We start from the raw sequence: 25418 nt of genomic DNA, 5'->3' as shown, positions 1-25418 counted from the left end.
CTGTATATCCAGCTGACAGATCACAGTCAGCTGCTCAACTAATGTATAGTTCAACGTTCAGTCCATAATAGTCCGCGTGCGTGTGCGTACATGAGCGTTTCAGTCCGAATCCGTCACGTTGTCCGAGTCGGACACACTTGCGGGCATCTCCCTCTCCAGGTATAGCTCTCGGACGGTGAGGATACGCATGAGCATGGTCTCCAGCTCCTCGTCGTCTAGTGGCGAGGAGGAGAACCACAGAGGGCTGTTGGGGACACAGGAGCGCTCAGGACGCAGGTAGAAGATGTTTGTCCGCTGTTTGACTGAGGATGAGCTGGAAGGGTTATCAAACAAGTCGGAATATTAAGCAAACATGCTAATAAAGAGCATGCACACATGCTAATAAATTGGGGTTTAGAGCCTACACTGAGCCTACACTGAGCCTAAACTGAGCTCCATACCACAGTAATCAATCAATTAACCAGTCAGTTAAGCCTTCAATTAGAAATACAGTTAGGACAGCAGTCGTTACAGATGACCAATATGACAGAGTAGATGGATTCATAACCCTACCACTTGGAAAGGTAGAACTCGTAGAGCCTGACAGGACAGCGGAGTGGGTTATCGGCGTTCTCCTGCATTTCCATCACAGCACCTTCATCCTCATCCTCCTCTCTCTTCCTCTTGGCAGGTACTCCATCAGCATTTGAAGTGCCTGAAAACATAAAGCACTTTCCTTAAACATGCCTTCCTTCACTGTATTTCTCCTTTTATTGAAGCCTTCTATATTCTGTGTTTTTTCTTTGTTTTGCTTTGCAATCTTTTTTACATGTAAACTTTTCATATAAACAATAAACAATGTTTCTTATTAGTTTTATTTTATTCGTTTTACTAAAACCTGCACACAAACAGCACACATGACAATTGCATGTACTCTTACTTTCTTTGGGCACTGGGGGGTAGAAGCGGAGGCAGGCCACCTTGCCACTGCTGTGTGAGCGTGTGCAGCGCATGACGTGTGCAAAGGACAGGCGGCGGTGCTGAGCCACTGTCTTAAAGTTAAAGAACTTGGTACAGAAATAGAGCAGGGTGTTGAGGAGCACGCTGGGAGAAAACGCACCCAGCTGCTTACACTGCCACAGGTACTCCTCCTCCACTCGAGAGTGCACATAGCCTGCATGCACATACAGACAGACAGACAGACACAATACAACAAGGGAAGTCTTATTAGGCTCTAAACTCTTCTGTATTCTGTAAACTGTGGTTAATTTTAACAAATCATTCATACTCTGTAAAAATCTGTTTTAATAGTCATATTTTGTAAAGGTCTACATACTCTACAGTTAAGAGTTTTTGACGAGAGGAGATATTCTGATAGGAAAGAGGTTTTTATTACTCTTTTATTACTCATTTCAACCATTTGTAAATAAATTTGAGCAGCGTCTTGTATTAGGTGCTCAATAACTCAGCATTATTATATATACATAAATATTTTATTATTATTATTATTATTATTATTATTATTGACACAATTTCTCACCACTAGGCATTATAGTTGGTCTCCAGTCTTTGAGAATGTTGGTTATACTCTGACTGAATTTATTGTAGAACAAGTCAGCAAAGATGTTCTCCATCCGTCCATTTTCAAAGAGGTGCTGTGAAAGAAAATGATGTACTGATTAAGAACACATGACCAGATTCTAAAAGTTGAAACAGATTTTAGCTCTTAACGTTTGATGGGCATACAATATGAATAAATAAAATATAAGCCAGATAAGTGAATGAGCAATGTATTACAATTCTATTGCTACACTTATACTACAGTGTTGTATACTGTGTAGTACCAATAAAGCTTAAAGCCAGTAATACTGATTAACCTGTGACTGAACCTTCCAGGTGTCAATCACTCGAGACACATTTACCAATTCACATTGGTTCACCAATTGTGAGACTACTAGCAACAAGTGCCTGGACCTCTGTTGAAAGGTCAGTCACTTTAAAGGGGGGGTTTAATTAATGCATTTTCACATTTTATATTATTATTTCATTGAAATTACTTTGTAGAAATGTGTTTTCATATGACATTAGAGAGTTTTCTTTTTGTAAATTCTTGTCAAAAATAAACCATGATTCCATTTCTAAAAGCAATAAAAGTGGAAAACATCCATGGAGTTACAGGCACAGTATATATATATATATATATATATATATATATATATATATATATACATATATATATATATATATATATATATATATATATATATATATATATATATATATATATATATTGTCAGTAACAGAAGCCAGTTACAGGTCTAAATAGGGGCCTATTATTTTAGATGTAGCACTTGTTCATTTAAACAGCCATTAATTCAAAACCCCAGTGTAGCCAAATAAAGATCAAGTCAATGATATCTATTTTGCAACTTTGGCAACAAAACAGTGCAGGAATTGTGTTAGTGTGTCTAAAAACCCACAATCAGTGCAGCCCCAATACTGATTTTAAAATAGATATGATATTGCTGTAAAAATGGAGCAGGAGCCATGCCATCACACACAGATCATGGTTAGAAAGCGCCAAGTGTTCAGTTCCTACCTGCTGGATTCCCAAGCAGAGGTAATGGATGCTGTCTGGGCTGTACATTTCTCCGTTAGGCCGACGCACTTCAGTGATGAACTTACAGAGACCGTAGCTCAGCTCGGCCGTGCTACACTGCAACATGTCCTCTTTCAACATCATGTTACGAGCTGGTTCATTGAAGAAGAGGAAAGAGAGGCTTTACACAGTGTAATATATATTACAAACCTAAAACCAACTCTAGCTCTGTCTAAAATGTCCATCTGATTGTTAAAGAACAAGAGATATGAGCTTGTGTTGTGAAAGCCTGCTTTATCAAGCTTCATCACATCAGACTTACAGCCAATCTTGGGCACCTCCACATTGGGTTGTGTGTTCCTCCAGCGTATCCAACTCTTCCATGCTTGGACGCCGTACTCATGGTGCAGTTTAGAGATGTTTAGAAAGCTAGGTGGTGATCGAGGACTACCTCCAGTACGCTTCCGGGCCTACAGTTACAGATACCACATTTGCTTGATTAAATTAAGAGATTGAATTGTTTGGTCTGATGCTGTGGATGATCTCAGATGCAGTCTGAAGTCATGCATAAGAGGTACAACAGTATATTGGTTAGTTTCAGGTAAATATTTTGGACATGATAGGCATGTGTGATGATCCTACTCGTTTTTTCTGTGGAAATCCATCTCGGCCTCTTCTGCGAGGTCTCTGCCTGGTACTTGGAGTCTTCTCCTTTACTGTCTGCTGTTCCAAAAGCTCAAAACTCTCTAAAAAACAAGATCAACTGTAAGCACAGTATTACCAGTTACATAGGATACACTCAACCTCAAAGGGCGTATATTGTTCATGACACTTAATATTCATATCAATTCTCACCAGCAGGGAAGTCTGCCTCCAGGTCCATCTGTGGCTCTTGTGGAGTGGGGGTGGAGGTAGGGGTGGAGGTGGAGCTTGGGCTGGGGCTTGGGCTGCGTGACCGGTGAGCTGTTTTGGGTGGCGGTGGAGGTGGAGGTGCTTTCTCAGACTCTGAGGTTTGACAACAACGAGGGGCGCTGGAGACACTGTCTTCTTCCCAGCTTATTTGACCGGACAGGGCTTCCAAATCGAAATCTTCAATGAAGTTGTCATCCTGGTCTGAGCAACAGACATGAGCCATGAATAAACCAAAGTGAACAAACAGGAAATTACACCTTGCTTGTGATGCAGTTTGATGCATCTGGGGCATATTTTATGCTTTTTGAGCGTTTTCACCCTTTTTTGTGCACAATTACACCTGCTCATTCGTTGTTTATTCCCAAATCAGTGGTATTATATTTGAGCATTGCTGCAAGGATTTGATTGAATTTAGCAACAAGAGCGTTAGTGAGGACAGGATGTTGGATAATCACCACCCCCACCTCATCCCAAAAGTATTGGATGGAGCTCCATCATTCCAGAGATCACAGTTCCACTGTTCCACAGCTCAATGATGCGGGCTTCATACCCTTCTATCCCATGCTTTGCTTTAGGCATAGTTATTAGACCAGTAGTTTAATCTGCTAATAGACCTATTGTATCGACATACTACTCTACTAAGACTAGAGGTTTATCAAAGTCAATATGACTGACAGCTCCACTGAAGACCCTTTCCACCACCCCCTTCATAACTGATATATCATGTAGATTTCATTAATACACTGTAAAGCTCCCCACTTTGATCGCCTCCATGGGAGACAGTCTTTTCCTTTTCGTTGTCCTCTGCCACCATCTCTGCCATCATGATCAGGTCTGCCTCTAGGGGGTTATCTGGGATCTTTTCTTTGATCTTCTGAATGGTTTCCACTATTCTCTCAGCACTGTCCAAAGTAGTAGGCAGAAACATGGGCACGGGCACCTACAGAGAGAATCTGATCAGCAGTGTTCTACTGGTAGTTCTGAAGAAGAAACACTGACATTAACACTGTGGATGAAGTTGGGTTGGAGCACGGGGAGTGTAACATCCAGGACAGTATAAGCAGCTCACCGGCAGAGGAAGTCCCACAGCATGTGGCGTTAATTGTGTGTAGAGATGCATAGGAACAGGCACAAACACTGGCACTGGAATGGGTAACACTAAGACATCAGGTGAGGCTTTCTCTGTGTGTGTGGGGTGGGAAGAAAAGAAAGATGGTACAGTGTGTAAGTACTAGAAAATCCATACGAGTGATTTTTATTGCGGGATATGATTATATTCAGTACCTGTCTGTATGTTCACATCACATGTATTGGGTTTGCAAGATGTTCCTTTGTTTTGGCTCATGGGTTTACACAGCAAAGCTTTGTTCTTCAGGATTCTAGGTGGTGGGGCATTAGGTTGTTTCAGAGTGTCTGTCTGTGTGCTGGCCTAGAACACACATATTACTGGTAAGCTTATCAACTGATTAAAACTAAAAATGCATTGTTGGTATTTCTCTTCCTTTTTTTTAGCTGATTCTTTCATTGTCGGAACACCACATCACAAGTGCATATACAGCACTGTTCAAGAGACAAAAAAGGACAAAAAAAAGCCATTATTCTGCGCTCAATACCCCATAATCAGAAAGTGAAAACTGAATTTTGGATTTTATTGAAAAGGAAAAAAAAATATTGCAATGACATAAGTATTCAGACCCTTTACTCATTACTTAGGCAAAGCACTGTTGGCAGTGATTACATCCTCCAGCTTTCTTGGGTATGATGCCACACCTGCTATTCTTCTCTGCAGATCCTCTCAAGCTCTGTCAGGGTGTATGGGGACCGTTGATGGACAGACATCATCAGCTCTCTCCAGAGATGTTCGATTGGAATCAAGAGTTGTCCCTAAGCCCCACCTGTGTTGTCTTGGCTGTGTGCTTAGGGTCACAGTCTTGTTGGAAGGTGAACCTGCAACTTAGTCTGATGTCCCAGGAGCAAGTTTCATTAAGAATTTTTCTGTACTTTGCTCCATTCAGCTTTCCCTCAACCCTGATCCAGTCTCCCTGTCCCAGCTGCTAAAAACACCCCCACCTTCTTTACTATGGGGATGGTATTGGGCAGGTGATGAACTGTGCCCGGTTTCCTCAAGACATGACGCTTAGAACTGAGGCCAAATCTTGGTTTCATCAGACTAAAATCTCGTTTCCCACAGTCTGAGAGACCTGTAGGGGCTTTCATGTGTCTTTTGTCAAGGAGAGGCTTCTGTCTGGCCATTCTGCCATTAAGCCCAGATTGGTGGAGTTCTGAAGCGATGGTTGACCTTCTGTAGGTGTCTCCCCTCTGCATACAGGATATTTGGAGCTCAGGCAGAGTGACTATTGGGTCTTTGGCCACCTCTCTTACCAAGGCCCTTCTCCCCCAATTACTAGTTTGGTGGGGTGGCCAGATCTAGGAAGAGTCCTGATTGTTCCAAACTTCTTCCTTTTAAAAAATTACTGAGGCCACTGTGCTCTAGGGAGAACTTGTGCAGACAGGTGTCTTTCCAGGTCATGTCCAATCATTTCCCACAGGTGGTAAAGGTGTAGAAACGTTTAAAAGATGATTTCCACCATTTTGTTTTCACTTTCTCATTATGAGGTTTTGAGTGCAGATTAATAAGGGGAAAACCTTATGATGATTATTATTTATTTATATATATATATATATATATATATATATATTTTTTTTTTTTTTTTTTTTTTTTTTTTCAGCAACATAAAATTTGAGAAAAGTGAAAGGGTCTGAAGTCTTTCTGAATGCATTAGACTTCTGGGGAGATGAGATAATAATTGAGCTGAAAAGGTAACTGATTAAAACATTCTCCACTCTTGTCTCAGGAGTTTCATTTCAACCTTACAATGTGAGAAGACAACTCAAAGCTATGGGTCCAAATGGATGTGGAGCTGATCAAGAAGTTCTTACTGACAAAAGGCAATGGATAAAAGAAGGAACATTTATAAATGAAATTAAGAAGCTGCTGGACTGAGATTAATAGGATGATCACTCCAGAGTCCAGACATAGGCATCATTAAATGTTTAGGATGGAAAACGCTCCTAAGACCTAAACTTCTAAGACTAAACTCCGGAGATAAAATATTCCTGAAGACTTTTGGAGATTTTTTGCATGCAAGAATATATATATATATATATATATATATATATATATATATATATATATATACACTCACTGTCCATTTTAATCAACTTCCCTTAACATATAGGTAGGAGCACTCTGTAGCTCCCTAAATACAGACTGTAGTCCATCTGTTTTTCTGCATCTTTTGTTTCACCTTGTCCTTCGATGGTCAGGACCCCACAGGACCACCCCAGAACAGGTAAAATTTGGGTGATCATTCTCAGCACTGCAGTGGATCAGTGGATACACATATACTTATTTCCTACCATGACAACCATCTGTTCAACTTAGGAATCAGCAGTCAAATCATTTTGTTAATAATAAATTCAATAATGTAGAGTTTATATTATATACTATAACCCTATAATAAAAAGGTGCTTGTAGACATTGTAAACAACATTTCAAGAATTTTGGAAGCTACTACATTTTAGAATCATTTCTCAATCAAGTTCTTTGCATTCCATTTAACCACCACTTTCAAAACACCAGGCATTCTGGATATTTCAATATCAAATTCGATGTTTCTATTAATATCTTTGCCACAATGCGGCACAGAGATAAGGGTAAATCTGTAGAGGCCACTATTTTGATTGCATGGCTGGATATTTCTGGTTGGTGGACTATTCTCAGTCCAGCAGTGACGCTAAGGTGTTTAAAACTCCAGCAGCACTGCTGTGTCTGTGATCCACTCGTACCAGCGCAACTCACACTAACACACCACCACCATGTCCGTGTCACTGCAGTGCTGAGAAAGATCCGACACCCAAACAAAAGCTGCTCTGTGGTGGTCAGTCCTGTGGGGTCCTGACCATTGAAGAACAGGGTGAAAGGAGGCTAACAAAGTATGTGGAGAAACAGATGGACTTCAGTCTGTAATTATAGAACTACACCGTGTTTCTATATGGGAAGTGGAGCTGACAGAATGGACAATGAGTGTAGAAACAAGGAGGTTGGTGGTTTAATGAAGTGACTGGTCAGTGTATACATATATACATATAAGTGTAATAGTATTTTCAGACTGTCTAGAAGCATACTTACATGTCCTATCAGCTTCACACAAGCTGGCACCGCCCCTGAAACACAAGAATCAACCCTGAGCAGACACATTAATGAAAAGGCTTGCCAGTGTCAACTGATCCAGTCTTAAGTGGAAATAGCCAGAGACAGAGGAAGGCAAATCACCTTGCAAGGCAGCACTTCCGAGGACGTTAGGCTGCCCATTAGTGGCGTTAGATAACGATATAACATTGGCAATAACAGGTGTGGCCTCTTTTTTAGCCAGTGATGTCTGGGTTGTCAAAGTGCTGGACACAGCAGGTTGGAGCACAGGTGCTATGGAGATTGGCACTGCAGAGATAAAGACGATGAAGAGTGAGGAATAAAGAAAAGACAGAGTAACCGCTTGAAGAAGCAACAGCTGTCATTAACATTCTCCTCAGCTTTACCTTGTGTGACTGCAGGCTGTGCAACTGCAGGCTGTGTGACTACAGGCTGCGAGACTGCAGGTTTGATGGTGGCTCTGACGGCGGCTGTAGGGTTACCCTGCAGACTACAGAAGTACATCAGACACTGCAGACTACAGAAGTGCTTCTTCTCTCCCAGCCACTTCACAGACTCCACCATCTTCTTGGCACGTTTGCATGTGCTGCATTTTGCCACCTGTATAGTGAATAAAAACTCGTAAAATACAATCATAAAAGCCTATTTTTATTATTCCGGGGTAGTGGTGGCTCAGTGGTAAGAACACTGAGTTGTTAGTGACAAGATTGTGGGTTCGATACCCAGGTTTGCAAAGCTGTCACTGTTTACATTTACATTTACATTATTGGCATTTAGCTGACGCTCTTATCCAGAGCATCTTACAAGGTTACTCGTATTACAGAGGTGAGCCAATATAGTGTTAGGAGCCTTGCCCAAGGACTCTTACTGGTGTAGCGCAGCACAGTCACCCAGACTGGGAATCGAACCCCAGTCTCCCACATGGTGTGGCAGCTAGGTGGCAGGTAGTGGTGTTATCCGTTGCACCCTGAGCAACCGTCTTTGCCCCCCGGGCACCACGGGAAAAACTGCCAACATTATTCTGTACCATCTATAATCTAAACACTACTGCATACATGGTGAACCTCACCCCTCATGATGCAAGTTCTCAGCTGTGATGTGATGTACATTATTGCGCAAAATCTGACCTTAATAAAATGCTGAAGCTCTGAAAATAAGGCCACTGGTCCTACTTTTCAGACATTACCTGGCAGAACAATAGAGTGTACTGGGACAGGCACTCATTTCCACAGAACTCCTCCTGTTTGCCAGAAAATATGCTGGTCACCAAGGTCTGAGAGGTGCTGTTGCAGTAGAGGCAGTTGCGACAGTGCTTTTTCCCCCAGCGTTTGGCAAGGTCATGCTTGTAGAGTAGCTTGCAGCCTGTAGATACACATAAACTTATTTCCTGTCATATGACAACTTAGGAATCAGCAGTCAAATCATTTTCTAAATAATAACCTAAATAATGTGAGATTGTAAACATTGTAAACATTATTTCATTATTTCAAGAAACTACGAAATGATCATTTAAAGTAATTATCTATTTAGATCCTTTTAGAATTATTTCATCAAGTTCTTTGCCTTCCATTTAACCACCACTTTTCTATCTTTGTGATAATGCGGCATAGAGATATGGGTAAATCTGCAGAGCCCACCATTTTCTGATTGCATCTTACTGGCAGATCGTATGTGATACAAGGCTATGAAGATGGGTTGAGATACTTGTCGCTGCCTGCTGGATTCATTTGTCCATCATCTCCCTCTCATCTGTAATTGGTGGATTTGTGCGTCCATCTATGTTTTTGAGTGAACTGACCACTCAAAAACTCACTTTATTCATACATTCCACTACTTTTGTAAAGCTAAGACTCTGGAGAACCCATTTCAAGCACCAAAACAATAACACAATACACATAAGTATTGTTTGTTTTTACAAGAAATATGAAGAATTTCTCAAATCTGACTTTCAGGTTAGGGTCAGAGCATCCCTTTAAACATGCTCTGGGGCTTATTACAGTGAGAGCTGGGATTGCTCTGAACATTTTGATATAAAACATAGCTATTTTCTCATGTGCAAGTGTTTTTACTGCTAATTCTCACAGTAACTTGCTTGATGCTAAGGAGATTTACTACTTTTACAGGCCAGTTTTCTTACAGGACATTTATTTGCAACTAAATGGGATTTGTTTTTATTGAAAACACATGTTCACATCCAAATGTTTGAACGATGGAGTATGTTCTAACACTGAAAGCAGAATGCAAGGCCTTACCCTCACTACAGAAAGAGCAGTCAACGTGGTTAATCCTCTTTATCTCCTTCACCACCTTGTCGATTTTGCAGTACACACACTGCGCCATAATATAGTTGGTCCTTCGGAACTCGTCAATACAGCCCTTATCGCAGAATGCGTACATCTTTCCCTGCAGAATTACACAGAATTCGAAGCCACTTGAGCTAGAACCAGGGATGCAATGATCGAACTACAATTCACACATCCACAAACACCAAGAATGTTCGAGTATGTGAATAAAACAATCATGTACACATAAGAGTGGGCAGAATGATAATATCTCAAGAGGTCTTCTGAATAGCGGTGTAACGGTACATGTGCTCGTACTGAAAAGCCACAGTTCGGTACATCATGGTTTGGTGCAGCTGTGCAGAGCATACACTGCAGTACACTGTATGCTATAGACAAAGGCTCCAAGCAATAATTAAAGAATGCGAAACCACATTTCAAAAACGCAAGTTCCACCCAGAATCCTTAAGCTATGAGCCATGAGCATGTAACGTTTGGATTTGCATGGTAACATGAGAATTGTAATGGATTTATGAGCATCACTAAGGTAACAGTAGTTTTGTCGTCCCAAATGGGCTGTCCCAAATGGGCTGTCCCAAATGGGCTGTCCCAAATGGTTTAAACGCATAGTAATCTTTAAACTTTTAAACTTTTGACTTTGAAGAAAGTAATATAAATTCCCTTCTCATTATTCTTGCATTTAGCAAATAATAATATATAATAATTTTGGTAATCTTAATTGACCTAAACCAAGAAAAATGTATTCTAAATTAATGTCAATGAGAAAAAAAATGCATATGTGTCTTTTTATATAGTGTATGTAAACTTCCGGTTTCAACTGTAGCTTGTTTTGCCTGTTATAACTGATCAAAGCTTTTCAAGTATTAGATTTCTTGCCCACCCTTTCAACAAACCCATCAAAACCATTTTTTTTTTAGCTATGATGTCAAGGTAGTAATATATAGCTTATCTGGCACAGTAGCCTACATCCGCAGTCACAACAGATAGTACCTTAAAGTCCAGAAACTCAGGCTTGCGGAAGAAGGAGCGCTGACATTGTGCACATGGAATTTTGGTCACTGCTGGGATTTGAAGTGCTCCAGAGAAGCTGGGCTCCACAGAAACTGGTTTGGTGGAGGCAAGCTTTGGAGTGGGCTGAGGCAAAGTGGTGCTCAGAGACGGTGGTGCGATATTCAGCTGGTTTTGAGAGTTTGTCTTATTAAAGGAATCCTAAAAAAAATAAATAAATAAATAAAATAAAAATAAAGCATAAAAAAATAAATAAAGCATTAAACTGCCCCGCCCCCAAGTCACAAATTCAGTCTAAAGAGTACCTGAAAGGATACCACACAAGTGAAGGAACAGAAGTTGCGGATCGTACTATCCGACATGGCAAGGTGGTACTGAGGCACTTGATTCAGCTTACAGTTGTTGCATTCCACCGCAACCCCTTAACATACAGCAGAAAGAAAAGTCAAAGATGGTAGGAATAGAACGATGAAGACTAAAAGGGCTGACGCCAATGTGCAGTCCTGTTTTACAGAGCAAAAGGCAGTGCAAAAGCAAACCAAAAAACCCAACATGCATGACAATAAGTTCACGCAGTTAAATTTCTTTGTAAATGTGCCAAACCCTAAAAGGAGCACAGTTCAATACAATAAACAAATTTGCAATGGCACAAGTGGAGAATGCACACGGCCCCAATACCTGATGAGCTAACTGACTGTACTTTGTATGCAGTCACACATGCAGAGGAGCAGAACAGCTCTCTGTTGCTCTCTGTGTTTGTGTTCTCCACCATCTCTTGCATAGAGTGATAACCTCGACACATTGTGCATGCGACAGGCTTTCCATATGTCTGCAAAAGAAATAAAGCAATATTTGATTATAATTCTTTAATAAAATAATTCAACCACACTAAAAACATCAGAAGGTGTCAAAAGTATTCACATTCATTACTCAGGTAGAAGTGGAGATACTAGGGTTTAAAAAGACCTATAAAAGTTGAAGTATCAACTTAAGCTTTTTAATCAAGTGTAAAAGTACTGGTTTAAAAACTACTTAAAGTAGAAAAGTAAAAGTAATGAGGGAAAACAAATGCAGAAAGCTCAGGCCGTGCCACAGGGGTCTATAGTGCAGTACCCCACTACTTTAAAAAACATTTTTCTAAAAGTCATAATGACTTTACATGAAAATGTTAACGTTGAAAAATGTTGGCATCCACTAGGCTGCCTGTTTCAGCTGCAGATCTGCCCACTGAAAATGAATTCATTTTAGTAATATCAAATATATTAAAGGAGCATCTATGTGAACTACTGAGCATTAACATGCGTTTCATGGAGCAGAAAATATGATGAATAGGTGCCTATAAGTATTGTAATTAGGGCTGGGTATCATCACTGATTTCCCGGATTTATTCGATTCCGATTCACAAGGTCTCAATTCAATTCAATTTCTGATTCGATTCAATTCAATATCGATTCATTTAGGGATATTTCAATTAAAATATCTTTTGTTTAAATATGAAGAGATTTGTCAGAGAACTAATGTTGTAAATGTACAAGGAACACTCAACCTACCATTATTAAAAAGATTGAATTATAATATAAACATACAGGGTTTATATGAGTTTGTGGCTTGCTGTAGTGCTATGATAAAAAAAATTATGCAATGCACCTCACTCTGTCAAGCCAATGCACAACAGGTGGACTTTTGAGAGCTGCCTATGAGGCTAAACGGAGTGTGTGGGTGAAACATCAAATGTGCAACAAGTTGGTTAATTCCACATTTGCACAGCAAGTATGCTAATTTTAATCCATTCAAATTCGTTCAAATGAAGATCGATCTGAATCGAAAAAACGATTTTCTAAAAGCAATCCTAACTGTAATGGTGCAAAAAGTCAAATTTCAGAGGTATGTTATCAATAACCTTTATTGGAATGTAAACATGGGACTTATTTTTAAAATGTAAGGAGTAGAAGATAATTGTGTGAAAATGTAAGGAGTAGAAGTAAAAATTCTACTTAAGAAAGGTAACTAAGTATTTATTACTTGACACACCAAGCTTGGTTGTTTCACCAAGAAACAACACAAACTGAATTTTAAGTTTAGTAAACTTTGGGGTACACGCACTGTTGAACACTAGGGATGTAACAATACTAAAGGTGTATTTAATCATTTAGTAATTCTGGAGTTGTGGTAACTTGTGTAAAACAAACAAACAAACAAATAAAAAAGCTCTATTTATAACCTTTTGTGCTATGTGGTTAGTAGTAGGCATGTCCTGATCCGGCAATCAGCTTAGTTTTGTTAAGGCAGATCGCCCTCTGGTGTCCCCTACGCGCCATTAACAGACATGATTCTCAGCCATAGCACGGAACGAAACTGCTTAGAGTCGGCAGTGTGGAACTGCTTTACAGTGGAACAAGAACAATTACCGCAATATCTGTGGTTCTTGTGCTTGAACTGTGCTTAAAATCTTCTGTAAAAGTGTCTGTTTTTATATTAGTCTATCTGTATTTTTGTCCACGCTATTAAAAGCACAGTTTGGTTGTAGCTGTGCAACAACATAGATATTCTATTCCATTAAATCCATTTGGGGAGGTCTTCTCCCACCCCGTCTTTTACTCTTGCACTATGCCTGGTTAGGTCTAAAAAATGCTCTGTTCTACCAGCGGGAGAACCACGCTCCTTTCTTTGCTTCTGGACCAGCACAGAACAGCGTATTCAGAACCAAGAGGAGGAGGCTAATGCACACATGCTACAGAAAAGCAAAAACATTCTACAAAACAGTTACTACACATCAGTAGCTGACAAACAGCAACAGTGATCAGTTCAGAGTGTGTACCAGTAAAGACAGGGCGCACACACACAGAGAAAGTGATTTGACTGCAGTGTTTTAAAGGTACTGGGAGGCTGAATTTCCAAACAGGATGCTAGGGCCCTTTACCATCAGACAAAAAACAATTAATATGCCCATGGCTGCTTTCAGTTCATTTGCACCATCACTAATAAACACTATTAATACAGTGTTGCCGCCAAACAGTTACATTTAGAACTACGGTAACTAACATACTTTCAATTATGTTCGATTACAACATCATTATGTCTGAGGATGAGTATCCAGGCACTCATTTAGACACATCCACAAACATCTAAAGCCTGTAAATGGTTGCTGGGGTCAGCCCTAATTCCAACATTTCAAGTCTATTCATTAGATTAGCCTAGTAGTTACAGCACTATGTATAACCATTATAGCACCAACGTGTTTATACACTCCTGCTTAACACAGACTCCATAGTACTGAAAAGACAAGGCAAATTAAGCATTACCTTTTTGTAGGTGGAGATGCAGTTCTGGCTGCAAAATCTTTTAACAGTGCCCTCTATAACCACAGAGGGGCACTGACCATCTCCACTGTAACAGTAGCCTCCACAGTGGACACAGCAATTCATGGTCAGCTTATTGGAGGACCGGAATTGATTGAAGCAAGCGTCACTGCACAGTTTATGGACGCTGCCCAAGAAATTAACCTCATGACGGGTCTAGTTGGGGTGGTGGAGGAGGGAAAAAAAAAAAAAAACACAGATGAGACCTACAACAAAAACACAGCAATTTCTGATGCCTTTTCTTAGAGCATCTTCACTACACCTACAATAAAAGAAGGCCATTTTTCTGAACTCAAATCTAGGAGGTACTTACAGCGCATGCTTTTTGGCATATGCTGCACTTTGTGCTGTTAGAGTCGGCAGTTAGTGAAGAGTTTGCACTGTCCCTCTTGAAGTTGAAGGTGCTGAGACACTTCTGACTGCAGAAGTCCTTCACTGCCCCTGCTGAGTCTACCGGAGCAATGATGACATCCTTTGGGTTGGGAATGTCTCTGTAAGAGATAAGGTTCTCCTTTAATTCTCAAATCGATTACTGGCCACAAAGAGACACTCTATAAAGCTATAAAGAAGGAAAGTGAGACTCCACAGAGAGGGATGTTTAGGATGCCTCCCCTTTGACTCAACCTGGAAAGACACTAGTCAACAACAACCCTACAACCCAATCTATACTTTAACTCTTGTTGTAGGTCTTGTTAGGCCTGTTAGGCATCTCGTTTTAATGACCATTTTTCCTCCTGATTTTCAGCAGGGAGATAACAATGTTTGTTTCTTTCTATTTCTTTTGTTTTGGGATTAATTAGTTGTTTTTTGTGTGTTTTTATTTGTTTATTCTGGCATATGCTCACCCCAGAGTCATATTTCTCACTGTAAACTGTAAACCAGCTTGGGTTTATTCACATATTAAGATTTTGCTAAGTTTGACTGGTGCCCAGTGTTTGGTCTGGTGAGAGAGCACACACTTGTTTTCTGTGGCAGTCTGACAGTAGTGGAGGCTCAAAATAGCTCATACACAGTCTGTTAAAATATGCCTGAGACATCCCTACCAAGAAAATGTTTGAAGCCAGTAAAATTTCACAGCATGTCTGATGTACACAGTTCCACTGCAAATAACTGTGTGTGTTATATTTGTGTTTTGTATCATTTATTTGCTTGATTTGCTTGTTATGGTCTTAAGATTGTTTGATATACAGTATATCTGAAATATGGTCTAATGTTTAACAGTCCCCATCTTCTATATTTTCATTAAACACCTTTGAAAATCAATCCATGAAGTTACAGTCTGCAGCTTAGATAACACATCTGAAACTCCATCCATGGCAAACTGCCCACAATCACTGTGTGTTTATTCACTGCACGGATGGGTTAAAGGCAGAGGGCAAATTCCATCAGTGTCTAACACAAATGGTGAATGTGGTTGTCTTGTAACCACAAAAAAATTCTTCTATAAACTAAAATCCAAGTTAAGTCTTAAATATTTGAGAAAGAAATTAATCATATCAACGCAAGCAAAAAAGGCCTGACGTGGGGTTGGGCAATTAATCGAAAATGAATTTAATTAACATAGTCTTGCACATGTCATTTATTTATTTATTCTGTTAATTAGTGTATACACTTTACAATTGATGCTATGACCAGCATTTCTTACAAGGCATGAAACCCTTATGCAAAAAGTGCCCAACGAAATGTAGTACTGAGCAATTTGGACGCATCACAGACAAGACAGCGCTAAGCACTGTGTTGCTAGTAACAGTAGGCTAGCACACACACTTCCCAAGGACCCCTGAGCTGTTTTTGTATCCATCTGATTTAAAGTAAACCTGCTAGTAGTAGGAGGAGATTAACCCACACAGTACTACAAACACATCCTTACATCTGTCTGTCAATGCATAAAATAATGATTCATTTACGGTAATCAAGGTAAAATGTTTAATTCATCCTGATCTTGATTTGAGGTCACAAAGCAGAGTGGAAGAAATACATCAATAGTTCAGAGGACTTACTTGAGGCAGTAGTGACAGTTTTTTTTAGGGGCAGTCTTGGCCATCAGGTCCGCTGTTGTGCTGCAGAGACACTGTGGCGAGCAGTAGAGCTGGGGAGAGCCCTTTCGCTGGAACGCCGTCTGACCCTTAAGGAGCACTTTCTTACAGCCTGAACACACCACACACAGAGAGCTGGCAGGAGTCAGGGCTGAAGCAGAGGAGTTGGCTGAGGCCTTTGCTGAGGTGGTGCTGGTCCCTGCAGAACAGAGACAATGGAAAACCTAATACATGTCCTTCCGTCTCAAGAAAAAGACCACCCAGGTGAAACACTCTGAGTTTAACAGTTTAGTAGAGAGACAACATCACTTTTTCCTTTTCCAAAACCGGCATTTAAATCTTAGTAAAAGTAAATCTGGCCCATACACAAAAGAAAAAAAACATGAACTACTCTAAGGCTTTAAAATGAGCTACTTTGATGACACTTTATTTGGAGTGATCTTTCTTAGATGAAATAAGCACTCACCAGACTCTCAGTAACAGATCAACAGCATCTCAGTGATGTGGCAACATCTGAACATTCAGTCGATTCTTAAGAGACTTTGACTGAAGACTTTGAGTGACTTCTGCCGAGAGTCTGAGTTCAGATCTGTAGATGTTCACCTGAGAAACCACTGATCATCTAACAGGTCTAATACAGACCAGCTCAACATCCTTAACCAGCTGCTATAGACCTGCTGCTGACACCAGCCTGGAACTGGATGTTAAATAGATTAGGCTGAGATTAAGGGTCAAGGGGGAGGGTTAGGATTAGGTATCAGGTTGAGGTTAGGTTGAGGAGCAGGATAAGAGTTATGATTAGGTATTGGTTTGAGGTTAAGGTTAGGATTAGGACCAGGATGAGGGTAAGGATTACGTTTTGGGTTGAAGTTAGGAGTAGGGCCAGGATTAGAGTTAGAATTAGGTTTTGGGTTGAGATTAAGGTTAAGATTAGAGCCAGGGTTAAAGTTAGGTTTTGGATTGAGGATAAGGTTAGGATTAGGACTAGGGTTAGGGTAAGGATTAGGTTTTGGGTTGAGGTTAAGGTTAGGATTAGGACCAGGATGTCAGGGTTACAATTAGATTTTGGATTGAGGTTAAGGTTGGGATTAGGGCCAGGGTTAAGGTTAGGATTAGGACCAGGATAATGGTTAGGGTTAGGTTTTGGATTGAGGTTAAGGTTGGGATTAGGGCCAGGCTTAAGGTTAGGTTTTGGGTTGAGGTTAAGGTTAGGATTAGGCCCATGCTCTGTTCTGGCTAAGGCTGGGTTAGGTTTTGCTTACTGGAAGTAAGCAAAGTCTACCTGATGTAACATATTGCTACGCCCCTGTGTGTGTCCTCTGCTGGCTGCTAGTAGAATAGGTGCGGCTAGCAGATGGGAGGTGCAGTGATTAGGGGATGCACCTGGGGTAAACCTGCTGGTTTATAAGAGACTTGAGACTAGTAGTGGTGTGCTTGCACAGATCCAGGGTAGCCTCCTAGGAGAGCTGGTAGATCTTGGCTTCCCGGATATAGCTTGGAACGTTGAAATATTGACCATCTGACCACCTTCATTTTAATATCTCTAGGAGAGGCTGTTTTTTCTCTCTTCTCTACGGTTTCTATTGCCGAACCCGAAGACCTTAGATGACCTCAGATCAGCGGCGATGGCCCTTATTCCCCCTAGATATGTCTTTTAAAACTCTTTTATAGCCCTCAATAATGCAAATGATATATATCCATCCATGTGTGGTTTTCCCTTTTATATCTTGCGGTCTTCTATGGGCCAGCTGTAACAATATCAACATAAATTTACTTACCATTAATAATGCCTCAATAGATCATCTTCAAAATATTTACCTCAGTGTATTCCGGCCCCCTTACTTCTACTACTGCACTGATATGTTGTTGATGTGTTACTGATACTTTGTTAAGAATTCATTAGTTCAAGTACTTACTGAACACGAGCATCTAAAAGTAGGCCATCATGTTTAAACTGCTCAAAACATTCTACTACCCCTTAAAAAAGAATCACTCCACTCCCATCACATCATACATTGCAAGTGTGTGATGTTTCACACCAGATTCGTGACAGGGTCAGATTCATTCCCCCATGTGATCCAGCAGTGTCTTCTTCTTCTTCTTTTTTATTTTATCAGATTTTTCACCCATTTTCTCCCAATTTAGACCGCCAATTACCCAACAAGGACACTAGGGAGGGCAACACACGTCCCCTCCGATGCATGCGCAGTCAAGTCAATGCAACATCAGCAGGCAACCAACACGCTTGGAGGGAAGCACCACATACTCGGCAAGCAGCATGACCTGGATTCGAACCTGCGATCCTCTGATCATAGTGACAGCGCCTTAGTCTGCAGGACCACTTAGGGCCCTGATCCAGCAGTTTCTGATGATATTAGTTTGATACAGATACCCATTAATACAAAGTGCAATATCTAGTATTTGGCAACTAACAAGTCTCATTTACATACCTGATGATGCAGATGTTGAGTTTCTCCCAACAGAGAACACTGCACTGATCTTGAACTCATCTTCTGGTTTCTGGACACACTCCTATAGTTATAACACCAAAAACATCACAAAGAAAGGCTTACGCTTCCACAACAATGCAATACAGCTTAAACTGAAGAATTAAGTGGGTTTAATGAGGCAAAGAGGACTAAACCCTGCAGAGCTGTTGCCTAAAATGCACCCAGTTTCAAATTCATGACTTTTACAGCCCTCTAAACAAAAAGGGTTTGGTTTGACTTGTAACATTTAAGCACAGAAATCTGTCTTGTGAGTCTGCGAGCTGTCATGGTTCTATATAGAACCACTGCCTTTACTAAAAAAACTGCCCGTCTGCCCTTTCTATCAGCTCCACTGAACACTGTGTGGTTCTATAATTACAGGCTGTAGTCCATCTGCTTCTCTGCATACTCTGTTAACCCACTCTAAGTTTGTTCTTCAATGGATAGGACTCAACAGGATCACCACAGAGCAGCTCTTATATGGGTGATGGGTCATGCTCAGTACTGCAGTGACGCTGACATGGTGGTGGTGTTTTAGTGTGTGTTGCGCTGGTACGCAGCAGTGCTGCTGGAGTGCTTAAACACTGTGTCGACTCACTGTCCACTCTATTAGACACTCCTGCCTAGTTAGTCCACCTTGTGGATGTACAGTTAGAGAAAGATGCTCATCTGTTGCTGCACAGTTTGTGTTGGTCATCCTCTGGTCCTTAATCAGTGGTCACAGGATGCTGCCCACACGACTCATACTAGCGCAACACACACTAACACACCACTTCCATGTCAGTGTCACTGAAGTACTGAGAATGACCCACTGCTCAAGTAATACCTGCTCTGTGGTGGTCCTGGGGGTTCCTGATCACTGACAAACAGGGTAAAAGAAGGCTAACAAAATATGCTGAGAAAACAATGCACTATTGTCTGTAATTACATCTGATAAAATGGGCAGAGTGGTCATAATATTCTGATATGACTAAGGTTCTATCACACAAAACAAAAAGGTTACAACGTGGGCAAAACTCACATCACTTGTATCTGGTTCATCCTTGACTTTTCCTGTGGAATCATGGGGCGCAAGAGCTTTCTCATATTCCTCATCCATAGGCTCATCTTTAACCTTCACTGAAAGGACACCGGAATCGTCAAAATCCATGCTCTCAGCTTCCACCACTGGCTGAGCAGAATGCACAGGCTGGGAAGGAATAAGAGTTGACTTGAATATGCACCGTTTATACACGCACACACACACACACACACACATCTTCCTGTTGGATTGACTCTTTTTAAATATGTAAATGCTGATAAGATGCTCACTGTCTGTATAGATGCCTCCATCATCTCATCTTTCAGTTCCTGGATGGTCTGGTTTTCTGCTGAAGAATAATACAAGTCAAGAAATGGTGTGAGAGACAAGTATGACATTCCACAGCCACATATCCATACCCAGAATTCTTATGGTTACCTTTGCTAAATGGCTCTGGTACTCTGGTAAATTAATTCATTGTTTTTAATCTTCAGAATTATTTGTCCAGGAAAAGACTGTGAATACTGCTTCAGATCTGCCTTGCATGTGTCTTAAATATCTAGTATTTCACAGGGACTCTAATTCAGGGTGACTTACAGTTAAAAGCAACATTATGTAGCATTTTTACCTTAAAATAACAGCTTCAAAATCATGCTGCTGGGACACTGACTTCAATCGTACTCTGAATCTATTATGGGTCTTGCTGATGAGAGTTAAAAGTAGTCAAAGAAAGGCCAAATACTTGCATGTATGCAATGGAACAATGTGTTAATGTGTCAATAATTGTATTATTACAATGTTATTACACTGCAAAAAAATAAACCTATGCTATGATGTGTGGCTCCTGAAAGTCGTTGTGATGACAAAAACCAGCAAATAAAAGCAGACACCCATAAAGTTTCCAATAAAAGGAAAATCAGCATGTTTAATTCTGAGGCAAAATAACTTTCTTGATGGGCATTTTTAGGTGCAATGTCATACAATTTATACATCAAATAACAACTTCAATTATAATAAAAATTATTTTAAAATAATATTGAATACATGGATTCCACAGCAACTTTACAAAGAAACCATTCTGGTGTGGATAACGAAAAACTGACACTATGGTCAGTAAGTGGCAGCTTTGCCCATGGTTACCACAGTAACCAACTGAACTTCTCTATGATGACGCATAGCTTTAATATAACCCGTACTACAAATCTCTAAATCCCACCATAGTAAACTACTAATGCTAGTTAATGCTGTTAGCTCTGCAGACTAAAGAGCTACACTGTTTATCAATGTATTTAGTTTGCATCAATATATTTTTTTAGCTACTGATCATTTTAGAGCCTGTTTACAGCTGGTATTAACATGTGTTTTAGTGACAAGTGTAAAAAGGATGCAGTTAAAGAATATCTAGATACAAAGTGTATATTAATGCCAGGTGTAAACAGGCTCTTAGAGTAAAGTAGCTCAAATTAGAAGCAGGTCAGAGAGAACATTACCATAGTTTTTTTTAGTACAGTAACATTTTAACAAACTTGTCATTCCTCACATTTTTGTTTCAGGGTATTTTACTGGTGGATGAAAAACACAGATTTTCTCCCTTCACAGCTCTACACATCTTTACAGTTCACAAAAAGGCCACATTAATCAATTCTATGACTAACCCTAGTCAATTGAGTCACACAAATAATTGAATTCCAAAATTGTCTTTTTCTCAGCTCTAGGTTACTGTGATGTTTGCTGTATGTCCTCACCTGACGTGGTGAGCTGATCTTGAGGCGAGACTTTAGAAGGGGCCTGACTGTCAGAAGGCTCTAATTCAGGCTCCATTTCCTCAGAAGAGCTTCCAGCTTTGCCTTTGGTAAAAAAGTATAAAAAACACACATTCACTTGATCTCAGGTCACTGGATCAGAAAGAGAACATTAGGATATAGTAGTAAACGTAATGTTTATCTGAATGAATTAGTAAATAAATAAAGTTAAATGAGCAGCTCAGCATGCACTGTAAGGTCAGATCACTTCCTACACTGGCATCCTCTGCATAAGGGAGGGACACAGTTTCAACGAACAAGGCTACACATACAAAGACCACTGCACAAAGCTAAACTAAAGCTAAATCAGTTCACACCCACCCATCGAATTACAGGAATCTGAAACTGTGTGATCGATTTCCATTGGTGAGTCAGCAGAGTCGTCCCCCAAAGTTGTCCTGATAATAGTCCAACCTTGGTTTTTCTCCCCCATGTCGTCCTTTTCAGCACTTGGCTCCTTATCCTTCTCCGACCTTTTCATTTCTTTAGTTTCATTGTCTGTATCTCGGAGCTCTTTAGGTTCCTGGACATGCGCTTCTGTTAGAGTACTTTCCGTCCTGTCTGTCTGTCGTGTAACATCTAGGCCTTGATCCTCTTCCTCGTCCTTGTCCTTCTCCTCTTCCTGACCACGTTTGCAGCTCTTCTCATCCATACTGTCCTCGGTTTCGCTGTGTCCTATAACGTTCTCCACCTGATGCTGCCCTGCGGTCTCTTGCTGGTGCGTTTCTTGGATGATGTCTTCATGCCTCGTCTCCTCTTGTTGATTCTGCTCTTTCGCCACATCATCACTCGTTTCCACCTCATCCACTTTCTTCTCCTGACGATGCTCGGCATCCTCCCTTTCAAAATCTCTGTCTGCCTTGTGCTCTTGAGATCTTATCTCTTCCTTTTTCCCCTCTTCACCAAGATCATGCTTCTTCTCTGCCTGTACAGGCCCACTCTTCTCATCCCAAGACTCCATGTCCACCTCTTTTCTGACGTCTAAGCCTTCACTTTTGGACTGCTCCTCTTCCTGGCTAATTTCATCTTTCTTCTTGTCCATGCTTTCAACTCTACCGTTTTCCTCTATTGCCTCCTCCTGATCACACTCCATCTTTTGGTGCTCTTCTTGCTTGCTGTCTGGGTTTTGTTGGCCCATTTCCTCCTGAACTGTTTGTACTGTAGACTTGGCTTCACCATCCTCCATCTCTTGAGTCCCACCCACCTGGTTCTCTTGAGAAGTGCATTCTTCTTCTGCAGACTGGGAGGTGGAACGATCTTCTGGCGTACCCAGAAGAGGGGAGTCTTGTGCATGTAATGCGTCATCAGTGGAGCGGACAACTTCACCACTGTGTCGGCCAGCTGGGTCCTCTTCAACCTGTGACACGCTCTCCATCAGCGTACCTTCCTTTTCAGAAGAGTGAGGGGAGCCTGACATCTCTCAGAACTCTGCAAGACAACACATACCACATCATGCAGGACTGTCAATCAATCATTTTATCATCCAACTTATTCAGACAGGCCTGATTTGGATAGCACCTCTTTATAATAACAGTCTGGACTGAAGCCTTGTGCTTGTTAAGATTTCTAGCGTGCCTGGCCTTGGTGGTCAGCAAGAGCAGCCCATGGCAGTTGCGGAAGGAACTGAGAAAAGAACCAACAACCCAGATGGTTCTACTGTAGTTGATACAGGTCACTTTAAAGACAGTAATACTGACAAAAAAATGATAATTCATAATTACTGAACATTGTTTTTCCATTATCCTGTCCCTTTAAACAGCCCTTAACTTAACAGTACTAACTATGCTTCAAACATTAGCTGACTGCAACACAACGGGCATCTGTGCTAAAATGCATTTTGTGCACAACACAGGCTACATACATTATATGGACAAAAGTATTGGGACACCTGCTCATTCATTGTTGCTTCTAAAGGTTTTACCGTGCTTTTGTAGTACTTTTGAGTAATTGTCTCTACTGTTCAGGAAAGGCTTTCTACGAGATTGTTGTGAGGATTTGACTGCATTTATTGACATGAGCATTAGTGAGATGGATGATCACCAACTGAAAAGTACTGAGTGGAGCACCACCACCATCATTTACATTTTACATTTACATTTACGGCATTTAGCGGACACTCTTATCCAGAGCGACTTACAAGGTTACTCATATTACAGAGGTGGACCAATGTAGTGGCCAAAGGCCTCATTGGTGTAGTACAGCAGAGCCACCTATAGAGGGGTATAAAGCCCCCCAGCATCCCCACCTCGGGAATCAAACCCCAGTCTCCCACATGGTGCGCCACACCAACCACATCATCATCATCATCATCATCATCATCATTCCGGAGAACACAGTTCCACAGCTCCACGGCTCAATGCTGGGGGCTTCATACCCCTCTAGCCCACACCTGACATTAGGCACGGTGCCAACAGATTTTAATCTGCTGCAGAAATTATTGCAACTATTGCAACACTTCTCTACAGGGACTAGACAAGATGCGTGTGTGCGCGCGCGCGCGTGCATGCATGCATGCATGCATGCATTTGCACATCTGTGCCAGCAATGGGTGCAACTTAAAGTAGCTGAATGCATTTATTGAAAGGCGTGTCCACACACGTTACATCTGGACATTCAGTGTAGGTCTGTTTACATTAGCTACGCTTTGAGGCGCTCGCGTAATAACGCGCCGTAAAATCGCAGCACGCGCGACAGCAGCAGTGTTTACATACAGAGCAACGCGGAGCTGCAGCAGCAGCAGCAGCAGCAGCAGCTTAGGCACAGATCTCTGCTCCATGCTGGAGGAGGGAGCACAACAACCCAGAGCTGCAACTGTAAACTACACAAACACGAGTGAGGAGCAGCCAAGTTAGGAGTTAGCTGAGCCATCGTACTACGCGGCCAGATTTGACGTTGGCTAGCTGAGATCTGCGGGTAAACAGCGAGTGCTAGCTAGCTGAGCCATTTTGGGAGGGCAGCAGAAGTTATTGCCATTTTTATTAGCTAGCTGTCTATTCGTCTATTCTGGAGTTAATGGCAGTGCTAGCTGAGCTATTGCACAGAGAAACCACCGTTAACGTTAGCTGAGCCGTAGTACGCAAAACAGCTGGGGCGGAGCTGAAGTTGGCCAATTCTTCCAATTTCCCGTCCCACCTTAAAAAACGTGGATCATTTACATTCTGGCTCCTACTATTTAAGGTGGAACTGGAAATGCGAATACCTTAAACGATGCATTTCTACAGAGAGGCTGTAGTTTACGTTATTTCGGCTACTTGGGCACAGTTAGGTGAACGCGCTCAGGTAGAGCAGCTGTAGTTGCAAAGCTAGCGATATTGCAGCTATTCTTACAGGACAGCCGGACATAACGTTAGCTAGCTAACTAATCCACACTGTTTACAGCCTCTCTGTGCAGCTGTGAGCAGCTGGAGTTATGTCAGCCATTGCCGTTGGAAATGTAGTTAAAGGCTGCTGTTAGCTGGTCTGCACACTGCTCTAACACCACGCGGGCCACACAGTCCAGCTCCATAATACTGACCTCGGGGCGCGCAGACACTGCCGTGAGCAACCGGTCATACAGCGCGGCCCATGCACTGGCCCAGGTGCTGCGGCAGATGATCGATTACTGGAGTGCAAAAGAAAATAGAAAAAGTAAGGTCTGGCTGGGCTGCAGCTAACTCTCAGTCCCGCTAAATCCCTTCCGCACGCTGTTGAGAAGAGC

General features: G+C 41.3%; 1 protein-coding gene across 3 annotated transcripts; it reads right to left on the bottom strand.

The window, feature by feature from the left end:
* Positions 1-75: 75 nt before the first annotated feature.
* zmym4.1 (zinc finger MYM-type containing 4, tandem duplicate 1) lies at positions 76-25418 on the bottom strand. Of its 3 annotated transcripts, none has more exons than XM_072675957.1 (28): positions 25236-25418; positions 22043-23149; positions 21665-21766; positions 20210-20268; positions 19920-20087; positions 18860-18941; positions 16374-16608; positions 14687-14864; positions 14317-14529; positions 11693-11843; positions 11320-11435; positions 10997-11215; positions 9956-10106; positions 8890-9065; positions 8090-8303; positions 7827-7991; positions 7683-7717; positions 4775-4919; positions 4560-4672; positions 4250-4430; positions 3434-3691; positions 3221-3324; positions 2901-3048; positions 2579-2730; positions 1520-1634; positions 920-1153; positions 553-694; positions 76-313 (listed from the first exon to the last, which is right to left on the bottom strand). In XM_072675957.1, exons 2-28 carry the CDS (start codon positions 23136-23138, stop codon positions 100-102), a joined length of 5166 nt encoding a protein of 1721 aa, XP_072532058.1. In that variant the 5' UTR covers positions 23139-23149; positions 25236-25418; the 3' UTR covers positions 76-99. The 3 variants fall into 3 exon arrangements, with proteins under 3 accessions (XP_072532058.1, XP_072532060.1, XP_072532059.1); XM_072675959.1 differs by having other exon boundaries at positions 20210-20265; XM_072675958.1 differs by lacking the exon at positions 25236-25418 and adding an exon at positions 23240-23297.

This window comes from Salminus brasiliensis, chromosome 3, assembly GCF_030463535.1.
Source record: "Salminus brasiliensis chromosome 3, fSalBra1.hap2, whole genome shotgun sequence".
In the NCBI taxonomy this organism is placed as follows: domain Eukaryota; kingdom Metazoa; phylum Chordata; class Actinopteri; order Characiformes; family Bryconidae; genus Salminus; species Salminus brasiliensis.
This window is presented reverse-complemented; position numbering and strand designations above follow the sequence as displayed.